The sequence below is a fragment of the Sphaerodactylus townsendi genome, linkage group LG17 (genome assembly GCF_021028975.2).
Source record: "Sphaerodactylus townsendi isolate TG3544 linkage group LG17, MPM_Stown_v2.3, whole genome shotgun sequence".
Lineage (NCBI taxonomy): Eukaryota > Metazoa > Chordata > Lepidosauria > Squamata > Sphaerodactylidae > Sphaerodactylus > Sphaerodactylus townsendi.
The window spans coordinates 2744644-2764062 of record NC_059441.1 but is presented as its reverse complement, the minus strand read 5'-3'; the positions used below and the strand labels follow the sequence as shown (position 1 = coordinate 2764062).

The 19419-nt window shown below is 49.8% G+C and overlaps 1 protein-coding gene across 1 annotated transcript in view; it reads left to right on the top strand.

Annotated features, from left to right (window-relative positions):
• The window catches only part of LOC125424663 (immunoglobulin superfamily DCC subclass member 3-like), a 37146-nt gene that overhangs the window by 9844 nt on the left and 7883 nt on the right, over positions 1 to 19419 (top strand). The window contains exons 2-4 of the mRNA XM_048482077.1: positions 2280 to 2527; positions 4011 to 4175; positions 13542 to 13547. Of these exons, the coding sequence (XP_048338034.1) occupies positions 2280 to 2527; positions 4011 to 4175; positions 13542 to 13547 (419 nt within the window). The remainder of the gene's footprint in view (positions 1 to 2279; positions 2528 to 4010; positions 4176 to 13541; positions 13548 to 19419) is intronic.

Genomic DNA, 19419 nt, shown 5'->3' with positions numbered 1-19419 from the left:
CTCCAGATGTTATGGACTACAATTCCCATCAGCCCCTGCCAGTATGGCCAAATGGTGCCCTGAGAGAATTTTGACTCTCATGGTGACTGAGAGAATTTTGAGAGAACTGTGACTAGCCCAAGGTCACCCAGCTGGCGTGTGCTGGAGGGCACAGGCTAATCTGAATTCCCCAGATAAGCCTTTACAGCTCAGGCTGCAGAGCGGGGAATCAAAGTTGGTTCCTCCAGATTAGGGTACACCTGTCCTTAACCAGTATGCCGCTGCTGCACATGAGAACCCCCGTGTGCAAAAATCCAGTGGCTGTCCCCTTCTCCTCATGCGTTCAGTTTGCTCCCGTATTTCCAGCCATACGAACACCCGGTTTCTCTTTTCTCCATGTGCTGGAAATGTGCTTTCCTGTGGTGTCTTTAATTACTGGAGCTGGCCCTCTTTAATTCCGACCAGAGCTAAGCCATCTGCTTTCAAGAGCTCAATAATCATCTCCCCTCCAGATACGGATGTTATGAAACTCTCTAGAGCAGGGGTCTGCAACCTGAGGCTCTCCAGATGTTCATGGACTACAAATCCCATCAGCCCCTGCCAGCATGGCCAATTGACCTTTTTTAAACATCAAATTTAAAATCAATCACATGGCAGATTATTTGAGTTTACTTCAGGAGCCCAAGCATAGATGGATAATCACTAGGGCTCGATGTAACTCCTTCCCTTGCTCTATGCCAGTGATGGCGAACCTTTTCGAGACCCAAAAGTGCCCAAACTGCAACCCAAAACCCACTTATGTATCGCAAAGTGCCAACGCGGCAATTTAACCTGAATACTGAGGTTTGTTAAGAAAAAGTGGTTGGCTCTGAGGCGTGCGTTACTTGGGAGTAAGCTTGGTGGTAGTTGTTGGCTTTGCTTTGAAGCAACCATGCAACTCTTCGAACGGGTGAATCACGACCCTAGGAGGGTTTACTCAGAAGCAAGCCACATTGCCAGCAACCGAGCTTACTCCCAGGTAAAGGATCGCGCTTTAGTTCTTTGCATGAAAATCAGTGGGGTTTAACAGCGCTTAAAGGGTTACCTACACTGCTTCCCCAAAACAAGGTCTTAGGTTTAATGCTAATAATCGAGCCCAGTGGCCCAGGCCAGCCTAGATGTGGGAGGGGGGCGATTTCCCCTCCACATGACGAACTCTGTTTGCACGTGCCCACAGAGAGGGCTCTGAGTGCCACCTCTGGCACCCATGCCATAGGTTCGCCATCACTGCTCTATGCTACAAGGAAAGTTCTGAAAAATCGACCTGCAAGAGCGGAAATGTCCTCATTGTATCACAGCGATTCAAACCGTGTAACATATATTGCTCGACTGCCTCAAACACGAGGGATCTAGGACCAGACTTTTTGCTCTTTGTCCTGTAATCTTTAATGAATACTCTACTGTGGGGGAAGATTACGTTTCTACTAAACAATTCCGCCTCCGAGATTTTAACTTTTGTAGCTAGGTTCCTTGTAGAAACTTTGAAATGATTACCTGCGATGGTTCTCATGTAGGGGATACTTGTTTGGACAGTGTTGGCTGTTATATGGATTCTATGCCTAATAAAGGTTTATATATATACTAGCGGGCCCGGCCACGCTTCACTGTGGCATACGGTGGCAAGGGAGGAGGAAGGGGAGAGGCGTAACGGGTTTTTCCAACCGCTTTGGTGGTAACGTTTCCTCTCCCTGTGTCTCGTGGGCGAGTCAGGCAGCAGGCAGTTTTGCCTGCCGTGAATGCACATGCCGCAGTGAAGGCGGGCAAGCCAGGCCCCCCCCCGGTATTGTGGCCCCTCTTTGGTCTGGCGGGGGGTTGCTGGTAACGCTCCTCCTTCCTCTTCCTGTGTCTCGTGGGCGAGTCACACAGCAGGCAGTTTCGTGCGGCATGAACGCGCACGCCGCAGAGAAGGTGGGCAAGCCACACCCCCTGGTCCCGCAGCCCCTCATTGTTCCAGTGCGGGGTTTAGGGGAAAGTACGGTTTACCGGGATCAGGTACTAAAGGCCAGCAATCTGAAGGTCTGAAAACCTGACCACAATGGAAAGCCACATTGTGTGAAAATTTGGGAGCAATCGGTCCAGGCGTTTTGGCGTTAGAACATCAGTAACAAATACACGGTTAACTTTATATAGAGAGAGATATATGGCCTGCTGAGGCAGAGGAGGAAGAATTGGAGAACCGCCAGCCACTTCTAGGATCATTGCTAGAAAGGACTCACAAATCGTCTGTCCATTTGTTTGTTTTTCTCCGCCTGCCCATGCAGTTCGCTGACGATCTCTGGCATCAGCCAAGGAGACGAGGCCATCTACCAGTGCATCGCGGAAAACAGCGCCGGCTCCACGCAAGCCAGCGCCAGGCTGACGGTGCTTTGGGCCGATGGCCTGCCCGGCCCGCCCCAGAAGGTGAAAGCCACAACTGTCTCGGCGACCACCATCCAGGTGTCCTGGAGTGAGCCGCTGCAGGACACCAAGGAGATCATCGGCTACGTCTTGCACATAAGGAGAGTGACAGGTAGAGGAGGGAAACAACGGCGGCTATTTCTGTGTCGTGTTTTGCACCCAGTTTGATCCAAGGAGGAACATGAGCCATATCAATCACAATCACAATCAATCGCAATCACCTTTATTGGCATTAGGTATTAGACAGTGGTTATACACTATTATTAAATTATGAAATTTACTATTTATTTATTTATTTCCTTAAGCTTTTATACCGCCCCGTCCCCGAGGGGCTCTGGGCGGTGTACAACATAGAAATAACAATGTAAGATAACTAAAACATTTTAAAAGCAGCGATAAAACCATAAACTATTTCTAATAGATGTACCATAAACCCAATAAAGTAGATGGCATTCAACAATCTAATTTTAAAAGCTCCCTCCCCTCCCGTAAAAGGGGAGGGGTGGCGTCCAGCATTCTGATTATAAGTTCCCTCCCCCCCGCAAAAGGGAGGAATGGCGAGTCTCATTAGATGGCAGTTGGCCCAGATGTCAAGGGCCAAAGGAGGGGGGCACCATCAGCGGCTGGATCCTCCGAAGGCCCGGCGGAACATCTCTGTCTTACAGGCCCTGCGGAACTCACTAAGGTCCCGCAGGGCCTGGACAGTTGGAGGAAGAGCGTTCCACCAGGCCGGGGCCAGAGCCGTAAAGGCCCTGGCCCGTGTGGAGGCCAGCCGCATCGCCGAGGGGCCAGGGACCACTAGTAAATTGGCCTCAACTGATCGAAGAGGCCGTGTAGGGACATATGGGATTTAAAATCATATGTTACATCTATGGATTTTGCTTTCCAACTTGACAGTTCATTTGTAAAAATATAAAATGGATTAAAAGGGTTTAGCCATTCAATTCAAAGACAAATTTGTAAAACAGATCCCATTTGACTATATTTAAGATCCAACGCCAGGACATATCTGGCACTTCCCGATTTAGTTCTATTTGCTAAAAGGATATATCCACTCCTCACGCTCCGGAGAACTACTAATTAAAACAACAGGATAATTAAATGTTCCTAATATTAAAATAAGTAAATAAATAACATTGAGCCTTTACATATGCATTTATGAGCCATATCAAGGTAATCTTGGAATGGGGGCAGTGGTAGGATTCAAACAATTTAACAACCGGTTCCGAAATAACTCAGTGGTGGGATTACAACCAGGTCCCTGAACGAGACGAGAAATTAGCTACCGGTTCTACCGAATCGGTGCGAATAGGCGGAATCCCACCTCTGAATGGGGGTCTTTGGGGGATTCCTTAATGGCCGAAAGCAGCAGTATGGAAACGTCGTAAACCCTTTTACACAGTTTTGAACCATTTAACACCGTTTTCACACCGCTGTTTTTGGCCCGTGCGGAATTTGCCTAAGTCAGGGGTCTGCAACCTGCGGCTCTTTAGATGTTCATGGTCTACAAATCCCATCAGCCCCTTCTTCTTCATTATCTCGGGACCATAGCGGGATTCTTACAATGGCTACAGTGCTTTTTCCTTGGATTTCAGACCCCGTGAAGATGGAGTACCAAGAGGCTGTCAGCAAAAACACTTTCCAACAACTCGTGACAGACCTCGAACCCTCGACAAACTACAGCTTCTACATTAAGGCGTATACCTCTCGGGGTGCGAGCAGGGCCTCGGACGTCATGGTGGTGAGCACGCTGGGGGAAGGTAAGTGAGAGGGGCCGTTGCTCCAGAGAAGAGCCCCTGTTTTGCACGCTGTAGGTCCTGGGTTCGATTTTTGCCATGTCCCGTTAAAAAGATCTTGAGTAACCCTTGGGCAGACACTGCCAGTCAGGGAAGGCTGTATGTTTCTAATAGTACAAGGAAACTTTGCCGTGTAACTCCCCATGCCCCTTTGTAAATTCTGTGCAAGGAAACACGTAATTCTTTTCCATATATATATGTCAGTCTTGCCCAGGGGTAGGGAACCTGCGGCTCTCCAGATGTTCAGGAACTACAATTCCCATCAGCCCCTACCAGCATGGCCAATTGGCCATGATGACAGAGGCTGATGGGAATTGTAGTTCCTGAACATCTGGAGAGCCGCAGGGAACATGAGTCAACAGTGTGATGCGGCAGCCGCAAAGCCAATGCAATTCTGAGCTGCATCAGTAGAAGTCTAGTGTCTAGATCTGGAGTTGTAATGGTATCACTCTATTCTGCTTTCGGTCCTTGAAGGTATTTTTGAGGAGAAATGGAGCGGTTATTTGTCAGGGATGAACCGGTTATTAGATCGAGGTCTCCAAACCTTTTGAGCGGTGGGTACTTTGGCGTTCCCCAACCAATAACCATTACATTGGGGTGCTGTATGGACACGGGCTGTATGGCCGTGTTTGGCGACATTCTCTCTGGCCCCGTTTCCTTACCATCTGTGGCTGGCATCTTCAGAGGAGATGCTCCACTTACTTTCCCTTTCCCTACTATCAGATCCTCTGAAGTGCAATACAGATGCAGGTGAAGCGTCGGAGAGAGAATGCTGCTAGAACATGGCCATGCAGCCGAACCACACAGCACTGGTGATTCCGGTACGTGAAAGCCTTTCCGACAAACCATTACATAGTTTTCAATTCTGATGATCCTTTTCCTTGGGAGAAAGGGGCCTTCCATCCCCTCCCTATGTCTGTATATAGAGCAGCAGTGGTAGGAGGTTAAGAGCTTCGTGTATCTAATCTGGAGGAACGGGTTTGATTCCCCAGCTCTGCCGCCCTGAGCTGTGGAGGCTTATCTGGGGAATTCAGATTAGCCTGTGCACTCCCACACACCAGCTGGGTGACCTTGGGCTAGTCACAGCTTCGCCAGGGCTCTCTCTCAATTACCCACCTCACAGGGTGTTTGTTGTGGGGGAGAACGGAGATTGGCCTTGGAGTCTCCGGGAGAGGGGATCTCAAATCAAGCCTCCTCCTCCTCCTCCTCCTCCTCCTCCTCCTCCTCCTCTTCTTCTTGTTCTTCTTCTTCTTGTTGTTCTTGTTCTTCTTGTTCTTCTTGTTCTTCTTGTTCTTTCTTTTTTCATCTTTCTTCTTTCTTCTTCTTGTTTTTGTTCTTGTTCTTCTTGTTCTTCTTGTTCTTTCTTCTTCTTCTTCTTCTTGTTCTTCTTCTTCTTGTTCTTCTTCTTCTTGTTCTTGTTCTTATTTCTTCTTGTTGTTCTTGTTCTTGTTCTTCTTGTTCTTTCTTCTTTCATCTTTCTTCTTCTTCTTTTTTCTTTCTTCTTCTTCTTGTTCTTGTTCTTCTTGTTCTTTCTTCTTCTTCTTCTTCTTCTTCTTCTTCTTCTTCTTCTTCTTCTTCTTCTTCTTCTTCTTGTTCTTGTTCTTCTTGTTGTTGTTGTTGTTGTTGTTCTTCTTGTTGTTGTTGTTGTTGTTGTTGTTGTTGTTGTTCTTCTTCTTCTTCTTCTTCTTCTTCTTCTTCTTCTTCTTCTTCTTCTTCTTCTTCTTCTTCTTCTTTATGCGCGATCCTAGCAGTGTTTCAAGGCAGGCTGGCACAGATGGATGGCAGTGTTCCCACAGACATCTGGCACCGCATTTCCTGCTGCCATTGACGTAACTCCCCACCGCTCCAGACTGCCCATCAAGCCAAGCTGTTGCTTCGAATCCACGTCCTTCCGATTTTTTGGTCTCTGCTGTGTTTGGCTGGTTAGGTTATGCTAAGGAAATGAGTGATGGACTTAATCTCTGATCCCCTGCTGGTCCCCGGGGCGAGCGGCTGCTTTCGACCGCTTGATAACTCCGATTCCTCATCTGCCAGGGGGGGCCTGCAGGCATCCCATTAGCAGCTCAAAAGTCGATCTGAGAGCGTCAAATGGGACGGGCAGGACGGGAAGGGCAGCGGGATGTGGTGGGTTGGACAGCAATGGGCAGGGGTGGGGTGGGGAGGAGGAGGAGGAGGGAGGAAGGAGGGAGCAGGGAGAAAGGGAGCAGGGAGGGAGGGAGCAGGGAGGGAGGGAGCAGGGAGGGAGGGAGGGAGCAGGGAGGGAGGGAGGGAGGGAGGGAGCAGGGAGGGAAGGAGGGAGCAGGGAGGGAGCAGGGAGCAGGGAGGGAGCAGGGAGGAGGAGGAGGAGGAGGAGCAGGAGGAGAAGAAGAAGAAGAAGAAGAAGAAGAAGAAGAAGAAGAAGAAGAAGAAGAAGAAGAAGGAAAAAAAAAAAGGAGTTTGGATTTATATCCCCCCATTTCTCTCCTGCAGGAGACTCAAAGGGGCTTACAATCTCCTTGCCCTTCCCTACAGTGACACCCACTGTAGGTGGGTGGGCTGAGAGCTCAAGAAGCTGGCGGTATTGGAGTCCACCCAAAGCTGCGTGTGTGGGAGTGTACAGGCTAACCAGGGGGTAGGGGCCTGCAGCTCTCAGATGCCAGGGTTACAATTCCCATCAGCCTCTGTCAGCATGGCCAATTGGAATCAAACCCGGTTCCTCCACATTAGATACACAAGCTCTTAACCTCCTACGCCACTGGTTCTGATGCGGCGGCCAAGAAAGCCAGCATGATTCTGAGCTGTATCAATAGTGTCTAGAGGCAGGGGGGTGAGAACCTTTTACCTCAAAAGAGCCATTTTGGACCCATTTTACCCGGAAGGAAGACTCATGGAGCCATGGTGCACGGTTTAAAATAGAGATAGCACTATGTATTTTGGTTTTACCTTTAAAACTGTATAAAGCAATTATGGTGTGTTGCTTATAAGAATCCAGTGCTACTGAGAGAAAAAAATATGGGGCCTCTTCCACTCCCCTGCAGCTCACCCACCCACCCACCCACCCAGCACCGGCCAAGAAGCTGGGAACAATCTGCCCCTCCAGCTTGCTTGCTTGGCCCCTCTGCTGCCTCCTGGGGGGCTTCAGGAGCCACAGGCAGGGGCACCAGCGGAGCCTCTTCCCTCCCCCCCCTCGCTCACTTACCCACCCACCTTTCACCGACGAAGCTGGGAGACAATCTGCCCTCCCAGCTTGCTTGCTTGTGGCCCCTCTGCTCGCCTCCTGGGGCTTCAAGACCACAGGCAGAACCCTGCGCCGGGGAGCCCCCCCCTCCTCTTCCTTCCTTTCGCCTTGCATCTTCCTACCCTCACCTCGTCTCTGCTGAGGTCCTTCTCTGCCTCCGTTTAAATTGTGACTCAGCTGTTCATTCTGGGCGAGGGACTTCTGGCACTCCCGGACAAACCAATTGGAGCTTCGAAGGCCACGGAAAGTGTTAGCCGCCAGACCTCTCCACCCATCCCGCTTGCACATAGGATGGAGTGTCCCGGCCGCTGACAGAGGTGTGGGAGCCTTTCATTAAGGCAAAGACAGGAAGGGCAACCATGTGGGGAACCCACTTGCAAACCGGGGGGGGAAGAGCCCATGCAGCTTCGAGAACCCTTGGCGGGTTCCCGACCCCTGGTCTAGAAGGAAGGGATGTTATCATGCCTCTCGGTTCTGCATTGGTTAGACCTCACCTGGAATATTGTGTCCCGTTCTGGGAATACAAGTGAAAGACCAAGTGACAAACAGGAACAAGGTCAGAGGAGGCGTGAAATGGTCAAAGGTCTGAATGCATGGCCTTTGAGAGGGACTCAGAGAGCTAGGTATGTTTGGTTAGATTGAAGAGAAGATTTAGAGGGTGACACGATAGCCATGTTGAGATATTTGAAGGGATGTCATGATGGTGGGGAGCAAGCTTGTTTCCCTGCGGCTCAGAGGCAGGGATATTAGAGGTCATGGAGTTCGAGGTGAAAGGAAAGAGATTCCACCTAAACATCAGGAAAAACTTCCTGACCATCAGGGCTGTTGGACAGTGGAATGCACTGCCTCAGAGTGTGGTGGAGTCTCCTTCTTTTGAGGTTTTTCAAGAGAGGCTGGATGGCCATCTGTCAGGAGTGCTACAGTTGTGTGTCCCTGCACGGAAGGGGGTTGGACTGGATGGCCCTTGGGGTCTCTTCCAGCTCTATGATTTTATGATTCTATTAAGTTAAAAGGCAGCATAAGCGGCGCTGGCAAGCTAAATGTTCCCTAACATAGGATAACTTCCGCTCTGCTCCATCTTAGTGCTCTTCCATCTGCATTTTTAGAGGTGAGATTACTTGGTTTGCAAGTATGGACATAGTTATGCTCTTACACTACTGGGGAATTTGAAATTGCTGGACATATAATGCTGTGCTGACCTGCCTATAGTTACCTTAGATCTATATCTAATACACCTGTCCTCCAAAGAATCCCAGGAAGGTGCGAAAGCAATCCGGATTGTTTCTGTGGCCTCCAATTGGTCGCCACATCTCAAAAAGGATATTGAAGAGACAGAAAAAGTGCAGAGAAGGGCAACGAGGATGATTGAGGGACTGGAGCACCTTCCTTATGAGGAGAGGCTGCAGCGTTTGGGACTCTTTAGTTTGGAGAGGAGACGTCTGAGGGGGGATATGATTGAAGTCTATAAAATTATGCATGGGGTAGAAAATGTTGACAAGGAGAAATTTTTCTCTCTTTCTCACAATACTAGAACCAGGGGCATCCACCATTGTTAAAATGCTGGGGGGGGAAGAGTGGGACTAATAGAAGGAAACACTTCTTCATAGCGTGTGATTGATGTTTGGAATATGCTGCCACAGGAGGTGGTGACCCAATAACCTGGATAGCTTTAAAAGGGGCTTGAACAGATTTATGGAGAGAGTCGATTTATATGGCTACCAATCTTGATCCTCTTGTAGTCTGAGGATTGCAAGTCTGCTCACAGTCAGGGTGCTCGGGGAGACAACAGCCTTGAGAGACCCCTTGCTTTCACCTCCTGCACGTGAGCTCCCAAAGGCACCTGGTGGGCCACTGCGAGTGGCAGAGAGCTGGACTAGATGGACTCTGGTCTGATCCAGCTGGCTTGTTCTTATGTTCTTATGTTCTTAATTTCTGCCTTTGCAGAATGCATGTCAATGGGAAAACAGGAAAACTGGTTCCTTTATCATGACTGCAACCCATTATACATTTGCTGTGTGGAAGGGTTTGTTTGTTTGTTTGTTTCAGCTTGGCAGGCAGTTTCGATTAGCAGAACCATGTAAAAATTGAAAACCCTGGCCTGACCTTCATTCTCTGGGATTGTGGATTGCCTTTTAAAGGGTAATGGTTATACGGTCCCCACCTTTTCCTTTTTGGAAGAAATGTTTCCAAGAATGTCCTGGTGAATTTTCTGCATTTCCAGAAGATCCTTTTGCCATTTAGTATTAATTAAATGGGCTTCTACGGACACTATAGACGTGCCATCCACCTCAAATTATTTTCTGTCATTGGGTTGCAATGACATCACTTCCTGTTTTCTTGCTGAATTTGCAGGTTGAACAAGACATTACACACCTGTTTCACAGCCTTTATCTCAGACAGTGAAGTGGAACAGTTACAAGACGCGATTAATGGCTTTTTAAGAGTTGTGATTGGCCTTCCCATCTTTCTGTATCAGATAATCGTATATGCCCCTTTTAAGTGGTTATTGACACTCACGTTGCTTACCTCTTAGGTAGTGGGAGCCAATCAGATATCAAGATATAACTGCATGATTGTGAGAAAGCAGACATTAAAGATAAGATTGACATTTTTCTATCAATAAGCATTCCTGGGACAAGCAAATCAGATTTCTCTGGCTGGAAGTCTCAGAAGAAGAAGAGGTGAGATCAATAGACACCTTGTGAGGTAGGAGGGGCTGAGAGAGTTCCAGAGAACTGTGACTAACTCAAAGTCACCCAGCAGGAATGTAGGAGTAGGGAAACGAATCTGGTTCACCAGATAAAACTCCGCCACTCAGGTGGAGGATTGGGGAATCAAACCTGCTTCTCCAGATTAGAGTCCACCTGCTCTTAACCACTGCACCATTATCGTTAGCTATAATATGATATAGCAGTGATAGCAAACCTTTTCGAGATCGAGTGCTCAAATTGCAACCCAAAACCCACTTATTTATCGCAAAGTGCTGACATGGCAATTTAACCTGAATATTGAGGCTTTAGTTTAGAAAAAACGGTTGGCTCCAAGGCGTGCGTTACTCAGGTGGTAGTCGGTGACTTTGCTTCGAAGCAACTATTAAGCTCTTAGCGGGTGAATCCACTGAGCCTAGGAGGGGCTTACTCAGAAGCAAGCCCGTTTATGTAGCAAACTTACTCCCAGGTAAAGGATTGTGCTTTAGTTCTTCACATGAAAATCAGTGGGGTTTAACAGCGCTTAACAGGGTTACCTACACTGCTTTCCCAAAACTAGGTCTTAGGTTTTAATGCTAATAATCGAGCTCAGCAGCCCAGGCCAGCCTAGATGTGTGTGTGGGGAGGGGACTCTGTTTGCATGTGCCCACAGAGAGGACTCTGAGTGCCACCTCTGGCACCCGTGCCATAGGTTCACCACCACTGTGATATAGCAATGCTAGTTACAGTGCTAGTTTTAGCATTCATTTCAACATTAACTGGGGTAATTCTGTTTTGCTTTTATACTTTTTCAGTCTTGGTCAATAAAAAGAATATTTTCTTTGTCTGATAAAATGGTAAAAGTTTATGCAGAGGTCTTCTTTGGTTTGCTAATAGTTCTAATCATGGCGATGTCACTTACATTGCTGTTTCAGTTCTGGGTAAAAGCTGGAAATGACAAAGTGTAGCTCTAGGAATTACCATAGAGGTAAAGCATAGAGTTTCCAGTAATTCCTAGAGCTACCATTATGACACTTCGGTCAATTACCCAGAGGTGATGCAGAAATGTCATCGACATTTTAAAAAATAATCTTCCACACGCCAGTGGTGGGATTCAAAAATTTTAGTAACAGGTTCCCGTGGTGGTGGGATTCAAACTGTGGCATAGTGCCAATGGGGCTGGGCGGGACACGACGGGGGGGTGTGGCAGACATTCTGGGCTGGGGGGCATTTCCACAGGCAGGGCTGTGGCAAAGGGCCTTTGGCCTTCGCCATGGTGCACCTCTATAGACTGCTTCGAAGTTCACCTACTGCTGAGAGGAGGGGCGTAACTAAGGCAAAAATCACGTGGCAAAATCACCAATTAGTAACCCCCCCTCGGCACACACAAATAATTAGTAACCTACTCTCAGGAACCTGTGAGAACCTGCTGGATCCCACCTCTGGTTCTAATAAACAAGAGCAAACTCGTTCAAAATTATTTTTGTGTTATCAGAGGGGGAGGCAGAAATATCTTTCTAACGTGATGAATCCTGGAAACTTCTGTTGCAAACCACTTCTTACACAAGCAAAGCCTGGAGATTATCTGCCGCGCGGGGCTGCTGCACAGCGTTCAGGGATAATCGAGAACTACACTAGTAGTAGATGTTTTTCGTTATCCTCAACAGATTCGCGGCTTGAAGGAGGAGGAGGAAGATAACATAACCCCTCCCTCCAATTTTATTCGTGCTGGATTACTGTATTTTTCCCCCCCTTTCCCACGACTGCTTTTACCTTTCAACTTTAGGCGAGTTCAGTGAAGATGGAAGTCCCATGGAACAGAAGAAGGGGAGGGGAACCGCTTTGATTTTTTCAATCGATAGAAAGCATGAAAGAGGAGGCTTATGAAGAAAGCCAGGAGCAAAATGTTTCTCGATGCTACGCAGAGAAGTAGTCTAGGGGACTCCTCCCAGAGATGAGCTCAGGGCTGTATCTGTTTCGAGATCAGTTGTTGCAAGCACGATACAGAGTTAAGTTGAAATTTTTTTTTTAATCAGGGCATGTCTGCAGCCCTCCTGATTTTTTTAGCAGGAGATAACGGGAAGCACAAAATAAAGAAGGAGAAGAGTTTGGATTTATATCCCCCACTTCTCTCCTGCAAGGAGAGTCAAAGGGGCTGACAATCTCCTTTCCTCCTCCCCAACAGCAAACACCCTCTGAGGTGGTTGAGGCTGAGAGAGCTCGGAAGAATTGTGATTAGCCCAAGATCACCCAGCAGGAATGTGTTGGAGTGCACAAGCTAACCGAGCTCTCCAGATAAGCCTCCACAGCTCAAGTGGCAGAGCGGGGGAATCAAACCCAGTTCTCCGGATTAGAGTGCACCTGCTCTTAACTACGACACCGCACTGGTTTCTGTGATCACACAACAAAAGCAAAGGACGATGCAGTTCCGCAGTCAAACTAGAACAGTGGTGGCGAACCTTTGGCACTCCAGATGTTATGGACTACAATTCCCATCAGCCCCTGCCAGCACTTAAATTGGCAACTGGCAGGGGCTGGTAGGGTATGAATCTAACAATATCACCGGTCTGGGACCCTAGGTACTGCCGGGACCGCATCACCCCGCCTCCCCTACACTGCGGCCTCTGCAATCAGCAGGGAATGAGGCCCCTAGTGGTCCCCAGCCCCTCAATGCGGCCCCAAGCTCCCACGCGGGCCAGGGACTTTCACAGCTGGCCCGGCCTGAGTGGAACACCCCTCCACCAACTATCCGAGACCCAGCCGGGACCCCTTGAGTGAGTTCCACTTGGGGGGGGGAGCCTGTAAGACATGTTGTTCCACCGGGGCCTTTGGGGTGTCCAGCCAGCTTATATGGGTGCCCCCCCCCGCCGCCTGCTCTGGCACTGGGTACAACAGGACTCCCTCATTATTAGGGGCCTACCGTCCCCTTCTTGGGGTGGGTTTTTTAAATTGAGAACCTGGGCGCCCTCTTGTTTAATTTGCTAATTGTTAGCCGCTGTTTATGTATTTTGAATGTTTGTGTGAACCTATATTTTGTATTTTACCGGTTGCTCCTGCTTATTGTTTATATATTATGTTGTTCACCTTGAATTACTTTGGGGATGAGGCGGTATAGAAAACCAAGATAAATAATAATAACAACAACAACAACAACAACAACAACAACAACATCTGGAGTGCCAAAGGTTCGCCACCACGGAACTAGAACATAAGAACATAAGAACATAAGAACATAAGAACAAGCCAGCTGGATCAGACCAGAGTCCATCTAGTCCAGCATTCTGCTACTACGCGGTATTACCAGTGCCTTTAGAACTCTACATGCAGGAGGTGAAAGCAATGGCCTTAAAGAACATGAACAAGCCAGCTGGATCAGACCAAGAGTCATCTAGTCCAGCTCTGCTACTACTTGAGGTAGCCCTGGAGTGCCAGACTCACATGCAGGAGGTGAAACAAAGAACCCCTTGGAATATGACCATTAGTCCCGTTTTTGTTGGGACCTTCTGGCACACAACAATTAGATCCCTCCTCCGGGGGGTTTAGAAAAGTCCAGCTTTTGGAGGCTGTAACAATCATTTGTTGTTACATTTTCTTCAGTTCGAGAACCCGGTTGTTAAAGATTAACTTCAAGCACCTTTGATGACTCTCACTTAGTTCTGCAAACTGCGGTTGTGAGTGCTTCACCTTCCTTGTTAGCATGTCTGGTGTGATTAATCCCCCTCCCCCTCCATGGGAGTTAGTGTTGAGGCTGTTTTAAAAGTGTCCAAGGTAGCCCGGCTGGGCGCCCTGCAAACCAGCGGGCGAACGGGGCAAAAGCCAGCGGCACGTCTGGCAGGCAGCGAGGATCGCCCGGCCCTACTGCTTGCAGGGCAGGCGGCGTCGTCAATGGCTCGGCCTGGCGGCCGCTGAGCCCGCCGCAACCAGAGGCGAGCAGGAGGCAAAGCCGGTAACGCGGTATTGGGCGAAGCTGCGAACGGGGATCACGCCAGCCCTGCTGCTTTAGCAGAAGATGGGTCGGCACCGGCCGCAGCCGGCCGCCCGAGCGCCAACCACCGCCAACCAGGCGGGCGGTAAAACCCGTGAAAGCGCGTGGGCGAAGCTGCGAAGACGGGGATCGCCCGCCCTGCTGCGCAGAGGCGGAAAAGTCGGCGGCACCGGCCTGGCGGCAGCGGAAAGCGCCACGCCACCATGACAGCGAGGCGGGCAGGAAGCTGAGCCAGCGCTAGGCGGCTACCCGAAGCAAAGGATCACGCCCGCCCTGCTGCGCAGGGCGGTAATGAGTCGGCTGACTCGGCCTGGCGGCAGCTGGGAAGCCGCCTACCGCAACCAGCAGCGAGGCGGGCGAAAAACAGGCAGCGAGCGCATTCAGGCCGGCTTCGCGAACAAGGGATACGCCCGCCCTGCTGCTGCAGGCGGGCGAAAATAGGTCCAGCACCGGCCTGGCGGCCGCCGGAAAGCGCCATACCGCAACCAGCGAAGCGGGCGGAGGCTAGGCAGCGGTCAAGGCGGCTGGCGGAGCTGAGGAATCGCCCGCTTATGCAGAGGCAGAGGCCGTCGGCGGCACCGGCCTGGCGGCACAATCAGCGCCGCCTGCGCAACCAGCAAAGCGAACGGGGCGGAAGCTGGAAGCGCCAGCGGTGCGGCGCTAATGACGCGCGGGCAACGAGGATACACCCGCCCTGCTCCCTTGCAGAAGCGGCGGGCAAAATGAGTCAGCGGCACCGGCTCGGCCTGGCGGCCGAGCTTGAGAAAGCACCAGCCACCACGCAACCGAATTGGGCAGAGCCGGCAAAACCACCAGGAAAGCGCCCACCTTAGTAGGAAAGGGAGGGTCATGGCAGAAACGCAGGAGATTATTGGGCTTGTTCCTCCCTGGCTATTAAAGTAAGTGACTGGAAGAGTTTTGTTAAGCGTTCTGCCTAATGGTGGCATAGGGGATGGAGAGGAGGCACAGTTTGCCCGCGCGCACCTGGTTTCTGCTGGCAAAGGCTTTCTGCCCTGGTGGCATGGGGATGGGAGAGGGCACAGTTTGCCCATGCCTGAAGTTTCTGCTGGCAAAGCTTTTCTGCACTGGTTTCCATAGGGATGGGAGGGCAGGGGATTTGGCCCGTGCACCGTTCTGCTGGCAAAGAGCTACCCTGTTGGCATGGGGACAGAGAGGGGCACAGTTTGCCCATGCCGGTTTCTGGTGGCAAAACTTTCTGCCCTGGTGCCATGGGGATGGGAGGGCAGGAGTTTGGCCAAGCGCCACGGTTTCTGCTGGCAAAACCTTCTGCCCTGGTGCCATGGGGATGGGAGGGGCAGAGTTTGTGAATGCCTGGGTTCCTATTGCCAAAACTTTCTATCCCTGGTGCCATGGGAGGGAGATTTTTGCTATAATCTGGCAGAAAAAAATAGTGAGGATCTGTAATTTGGAACTCCACATTTTTGTACTGTAGGTAGCACCAAAAGCATAGGATCCCATATTTGGGGGGTGTGGGGTGGGGTAGTCTGTGCATATAGACATAATGTGTGATGTGAAGGTGAATTTAGGGTTACCCAGTGCAAAATCACGAAAGAGTCCATGGGGATCTGACTTTGAAGCTTCCTTGGTGCCATAGGAGCACGGCATGGGGAATATTATGTTCAGACATGTGCCAATATCTGGTATGAGCTGTGATATTCTGAGTGATTTTGGGGTGACCAAAAGTGGAAGAATCCATGAGGGATCCATGTTTTTCAAGTAGGTTTTTGCACCACTACTGGCACCATGGAAGCGCGGGACTGTGTGATTGTTGTGATGTTTATACATGTGGCTAATGAGCTGGAGTTGTGATGTTCTGGTCCAGATTTTGGGATGATTTAGTTTGCAAAAATCATGAGGATCCATATGTTTTCAAGCAGGTTTTAGTGCCACTTTCTGCAGCACCACAGAGCATGGGATGCGTGATTGTTTTTGGTACTTCCCCCGCAGAATAAGACATAATTCCTACTAGTAATTCTTATGGTGATTTCATTTCATTCCAGTGTCGCAAAAATCTCATGAATTCATGATGATCTGTTTAAAATCAATCTGCATCTGGTTTTACCCTGATTTGTGAGTTTGGGCATGTTCTATAATGTGAGTGGCCACTTTAGAGATGACCTGGTGCAAAAAAAAAACTTTTTTTGTCATGGTGGAGAGGAGGCCGGGCGCAAGTTGCCGGGCGGGACGGGGACCTATGTGCTTTGCCCCAGGCTCACTTTTCCCTAGCTAAAGCCTCCTGGCCCAGTGCGGCCAGCCTCCTAGCAGCTGCGGCACTGCCTTTCAGCCTGCGGGCACTCCTCCCTGTTTCCTCGCCCTGTGCTCTTTCGCCAGCCCAACCCCGTCCAATGGTGTCCCCACTTTACCAATGTTAAAATCTGGTCACCTTACCTTAAGAAACATAAAAGAGCGAGGCCAGCTGGGATCCAGACCAGAGTCCATCTAGGTCCAGCTCTCTGCTACTCGCAGTGGCCCACCAGGTGCCTTTGGGAGCTCACCTGCAGGAGGTGAAAGCAATGGCCTTAAGAACATAAGAACAAGCCAGCTGGATCAGACCAGAGTCCATCTAGTCCAGCTCTCTGCTACTCGCAGTGGCCCACCAGGTGCCTTTGGGAGCTCACGTGCAGGAGGTGAAAGCAATGGCCTTAAGAACATAAGAACAAGCCAGCTGGATCAGACCAGAGTCCATCTAGTCCAGCACTCTCACTGCTACTTCGCAGTGGCCCACCAGGTGCCTTTGGGAGCTCAATGGCAGGGAGGGTGAGAAGCAATGGCCTTAAGAACATAAGAGCGAGCCTGCTGGATCAGACCAGAGTCCATCTTAGGTCCAGCACTCTGCTACACTGCACAGTGGCCCACCAGATGCCTTTGGGGAGCTCACAGGCAGGAGGGTGAAAGCAATGGCCTTAACAATATAAGAACAAGCCAGCTGGATCAGACCAGAGTCCATCTAGTCCAGCTCTCTGCTACTCACTTGAAAGTGGCCCACCAAGGTGCCTTTGGGAGCTCACCTGCAGGAGGTGAAAGCAATGGCCTTAAGAACATAAGAACGAGCCTGCTGGATCGGACCAGAGTCCATCTAGTCCAGCTCTCTGCTACTCAGAAAGTGGCCCCACCAGGAATGCCTTTTGGGAGCTTAGCCTGCAGTGAGGTGAAAGCAATGGCCTTAAGAACATAAGAGCGAGCCTGCTGGATCAGACCAGAGTCCCATCTAGTCCAGCACTCTGCTACTCGCGAGTGGGCTGGGCCCACCAGGTGCCTTTGGGAGCTCACTCCTGCAGGAGGGTGAAAGCAATGGCCTTAAGAACATAAGAGCGAGCCTGCTGGATCAGACCAGAGTCCATCTAGTCCCAGCTCTCTGCTGTCACTGTAGTGGCCCACCAGGTGCCTTTTGGGAGCTCACGTGCAGGAGGGTGCTAACGGCCTTCTGCTGCTGCTGCTCCTGAGCACCTGGTCTGCTAAGGCATTTGCAATCTGAGAAGTAAGGTATGAGGGGTCATCAGGATTTCTGCTGGTAGCTTTTAATCAGGACTTTACCACCAGAGGAGTGTATTGTCCTCTGGGGGCAATATGGGGAGAGGCAGTCCTGTAGGGACGCTGGTCCCAGATGGCTCCAGACCTTGAAGGTTAACACCAGAACCGTGAACATGATACAGAATTGAACTGATAGATAGCCGGCAGTGGCATATTTGCCATGGGGTACCCTATGTCCCCAGGCGCCCCCTAGTGGAGGGCGCAAAAATGTCAGGTTCTTTTGTGTGTGTTTTCTTTTTAGTGTTTTTTCAGTTTCCGGCCTGCAGGGGGCGCAGGTTTTAGTCTAGCAGCACCAAATTTTCAGTGATTTTTCAGTAGACTCTCCTGATTATACCACCCAAGTTAGGTGAGGTTTGGTTCAGGGGATCCAAAGTGATGGACTCCCCAAAAGGGGTGCCCCATCCCCCATTGTTTCCAATGGGAGCTAATAAGAGATGGGGGTTACACCTTTGAGGGTCCATAACTGTGGACCCCTTGAACCAAACTTCACTAAACCGGGGTGCTATCATCAGGAGAGTCTCCTAAAGATACCCTGAAATTTTTGAGGTACCTGCTAACGAACTAATTGCACCTCTCTGACAGCAGGGGCACCCTCAAATTTCCCCAGATTCTTCTTTTAGGGAATTCACCCCTTCAAAGCATAGGACTTAAAGGGAAAATGGCCAGGGTCCCCCAATTAAAGCAATTTAGAAGAGTGATGCTTTCGGTTTTCAGGGAGTTGGGGAGGAATTCCACTTCAAGAAACAAGCATCACTTTCAAAGGTTGTTTTAACTAGAGGACCCCAGATTCTCCCTTTAAGGTGGATTTAAAAGAAAAATCTGGGTTCCCTAGTTTAAACACCATTGAAAGTGATGCTGTTTGGGGGTGGATTCCACTGGAGGTGTTTTGTGAGAGATCATACTGACATTTGTTTGGTAATGTTTTGCTGGGGGTGATTTGTGAGAGATTTACATGCTTAATACCCTCTTGCGCTGGCTTGGAGCTGTTTCTCAGGCTAACAACCTACCTCATAGGGTTGGTGTGAGGACAACATTAGAAAAGAGAGTTGGTGGGGAGAGGGACATGTATGTTTTGCTGGGGGTGGGAGGTGTGTTTGTGAACTGGTGCAAAAAATCATTGTTTGGTCGTGGTGGAAGAGGGTTTGTGCGTTTCGCCCGGGGGGGGGGGGGCAAACTCAGGTTTTGTCCCTGGGCTCCAGTTTGCCTAGATATGCCCCTGTGTGTGTGTGTTATCTGCCATCAGGTCACTTCTGACTTACAACAAACCAAAGCATTATCATTATCAGTCTCTCTTGTGTTGGATGCTCCTTTTTTCCTAACGGCTGGCCTCGACCCGGGCCAGGGCCTTTACGGCTCTGGCCCCTGCCTGGTGGAACGCTCTCCCTCCAGCTGTTCTAATTCTGGAGCCCTCTTGGGACCTTGGTGAGTTCCACTTGGGAGGCCTGTAAGATGGAGCTATTCCACCCGAGGCTTTTTTGGAGGGTCGGCCAGCCGTTCTACTCAGCCTCACTGGGAAAAAAACTAAAGCTGCCTGTTTTTTTCCTTCTTGGTAGGGCCCTGACTCCATCTTGGGCCCTGCCTATTCCCTCCCCTTTCTTTTGGCCTTTAGATCGGGCGCCTGCGGGTGTGTTTTTACACAACCTTTGTTGTTTTCATCTATATTTATTGTTTTAATCTATATTTATTTTAATCTATATTTAATCTATATTTATTGAGCCCTTCGGGGGAGGGTGGTTTATAAATAATAATAATAATAATAATAATAAT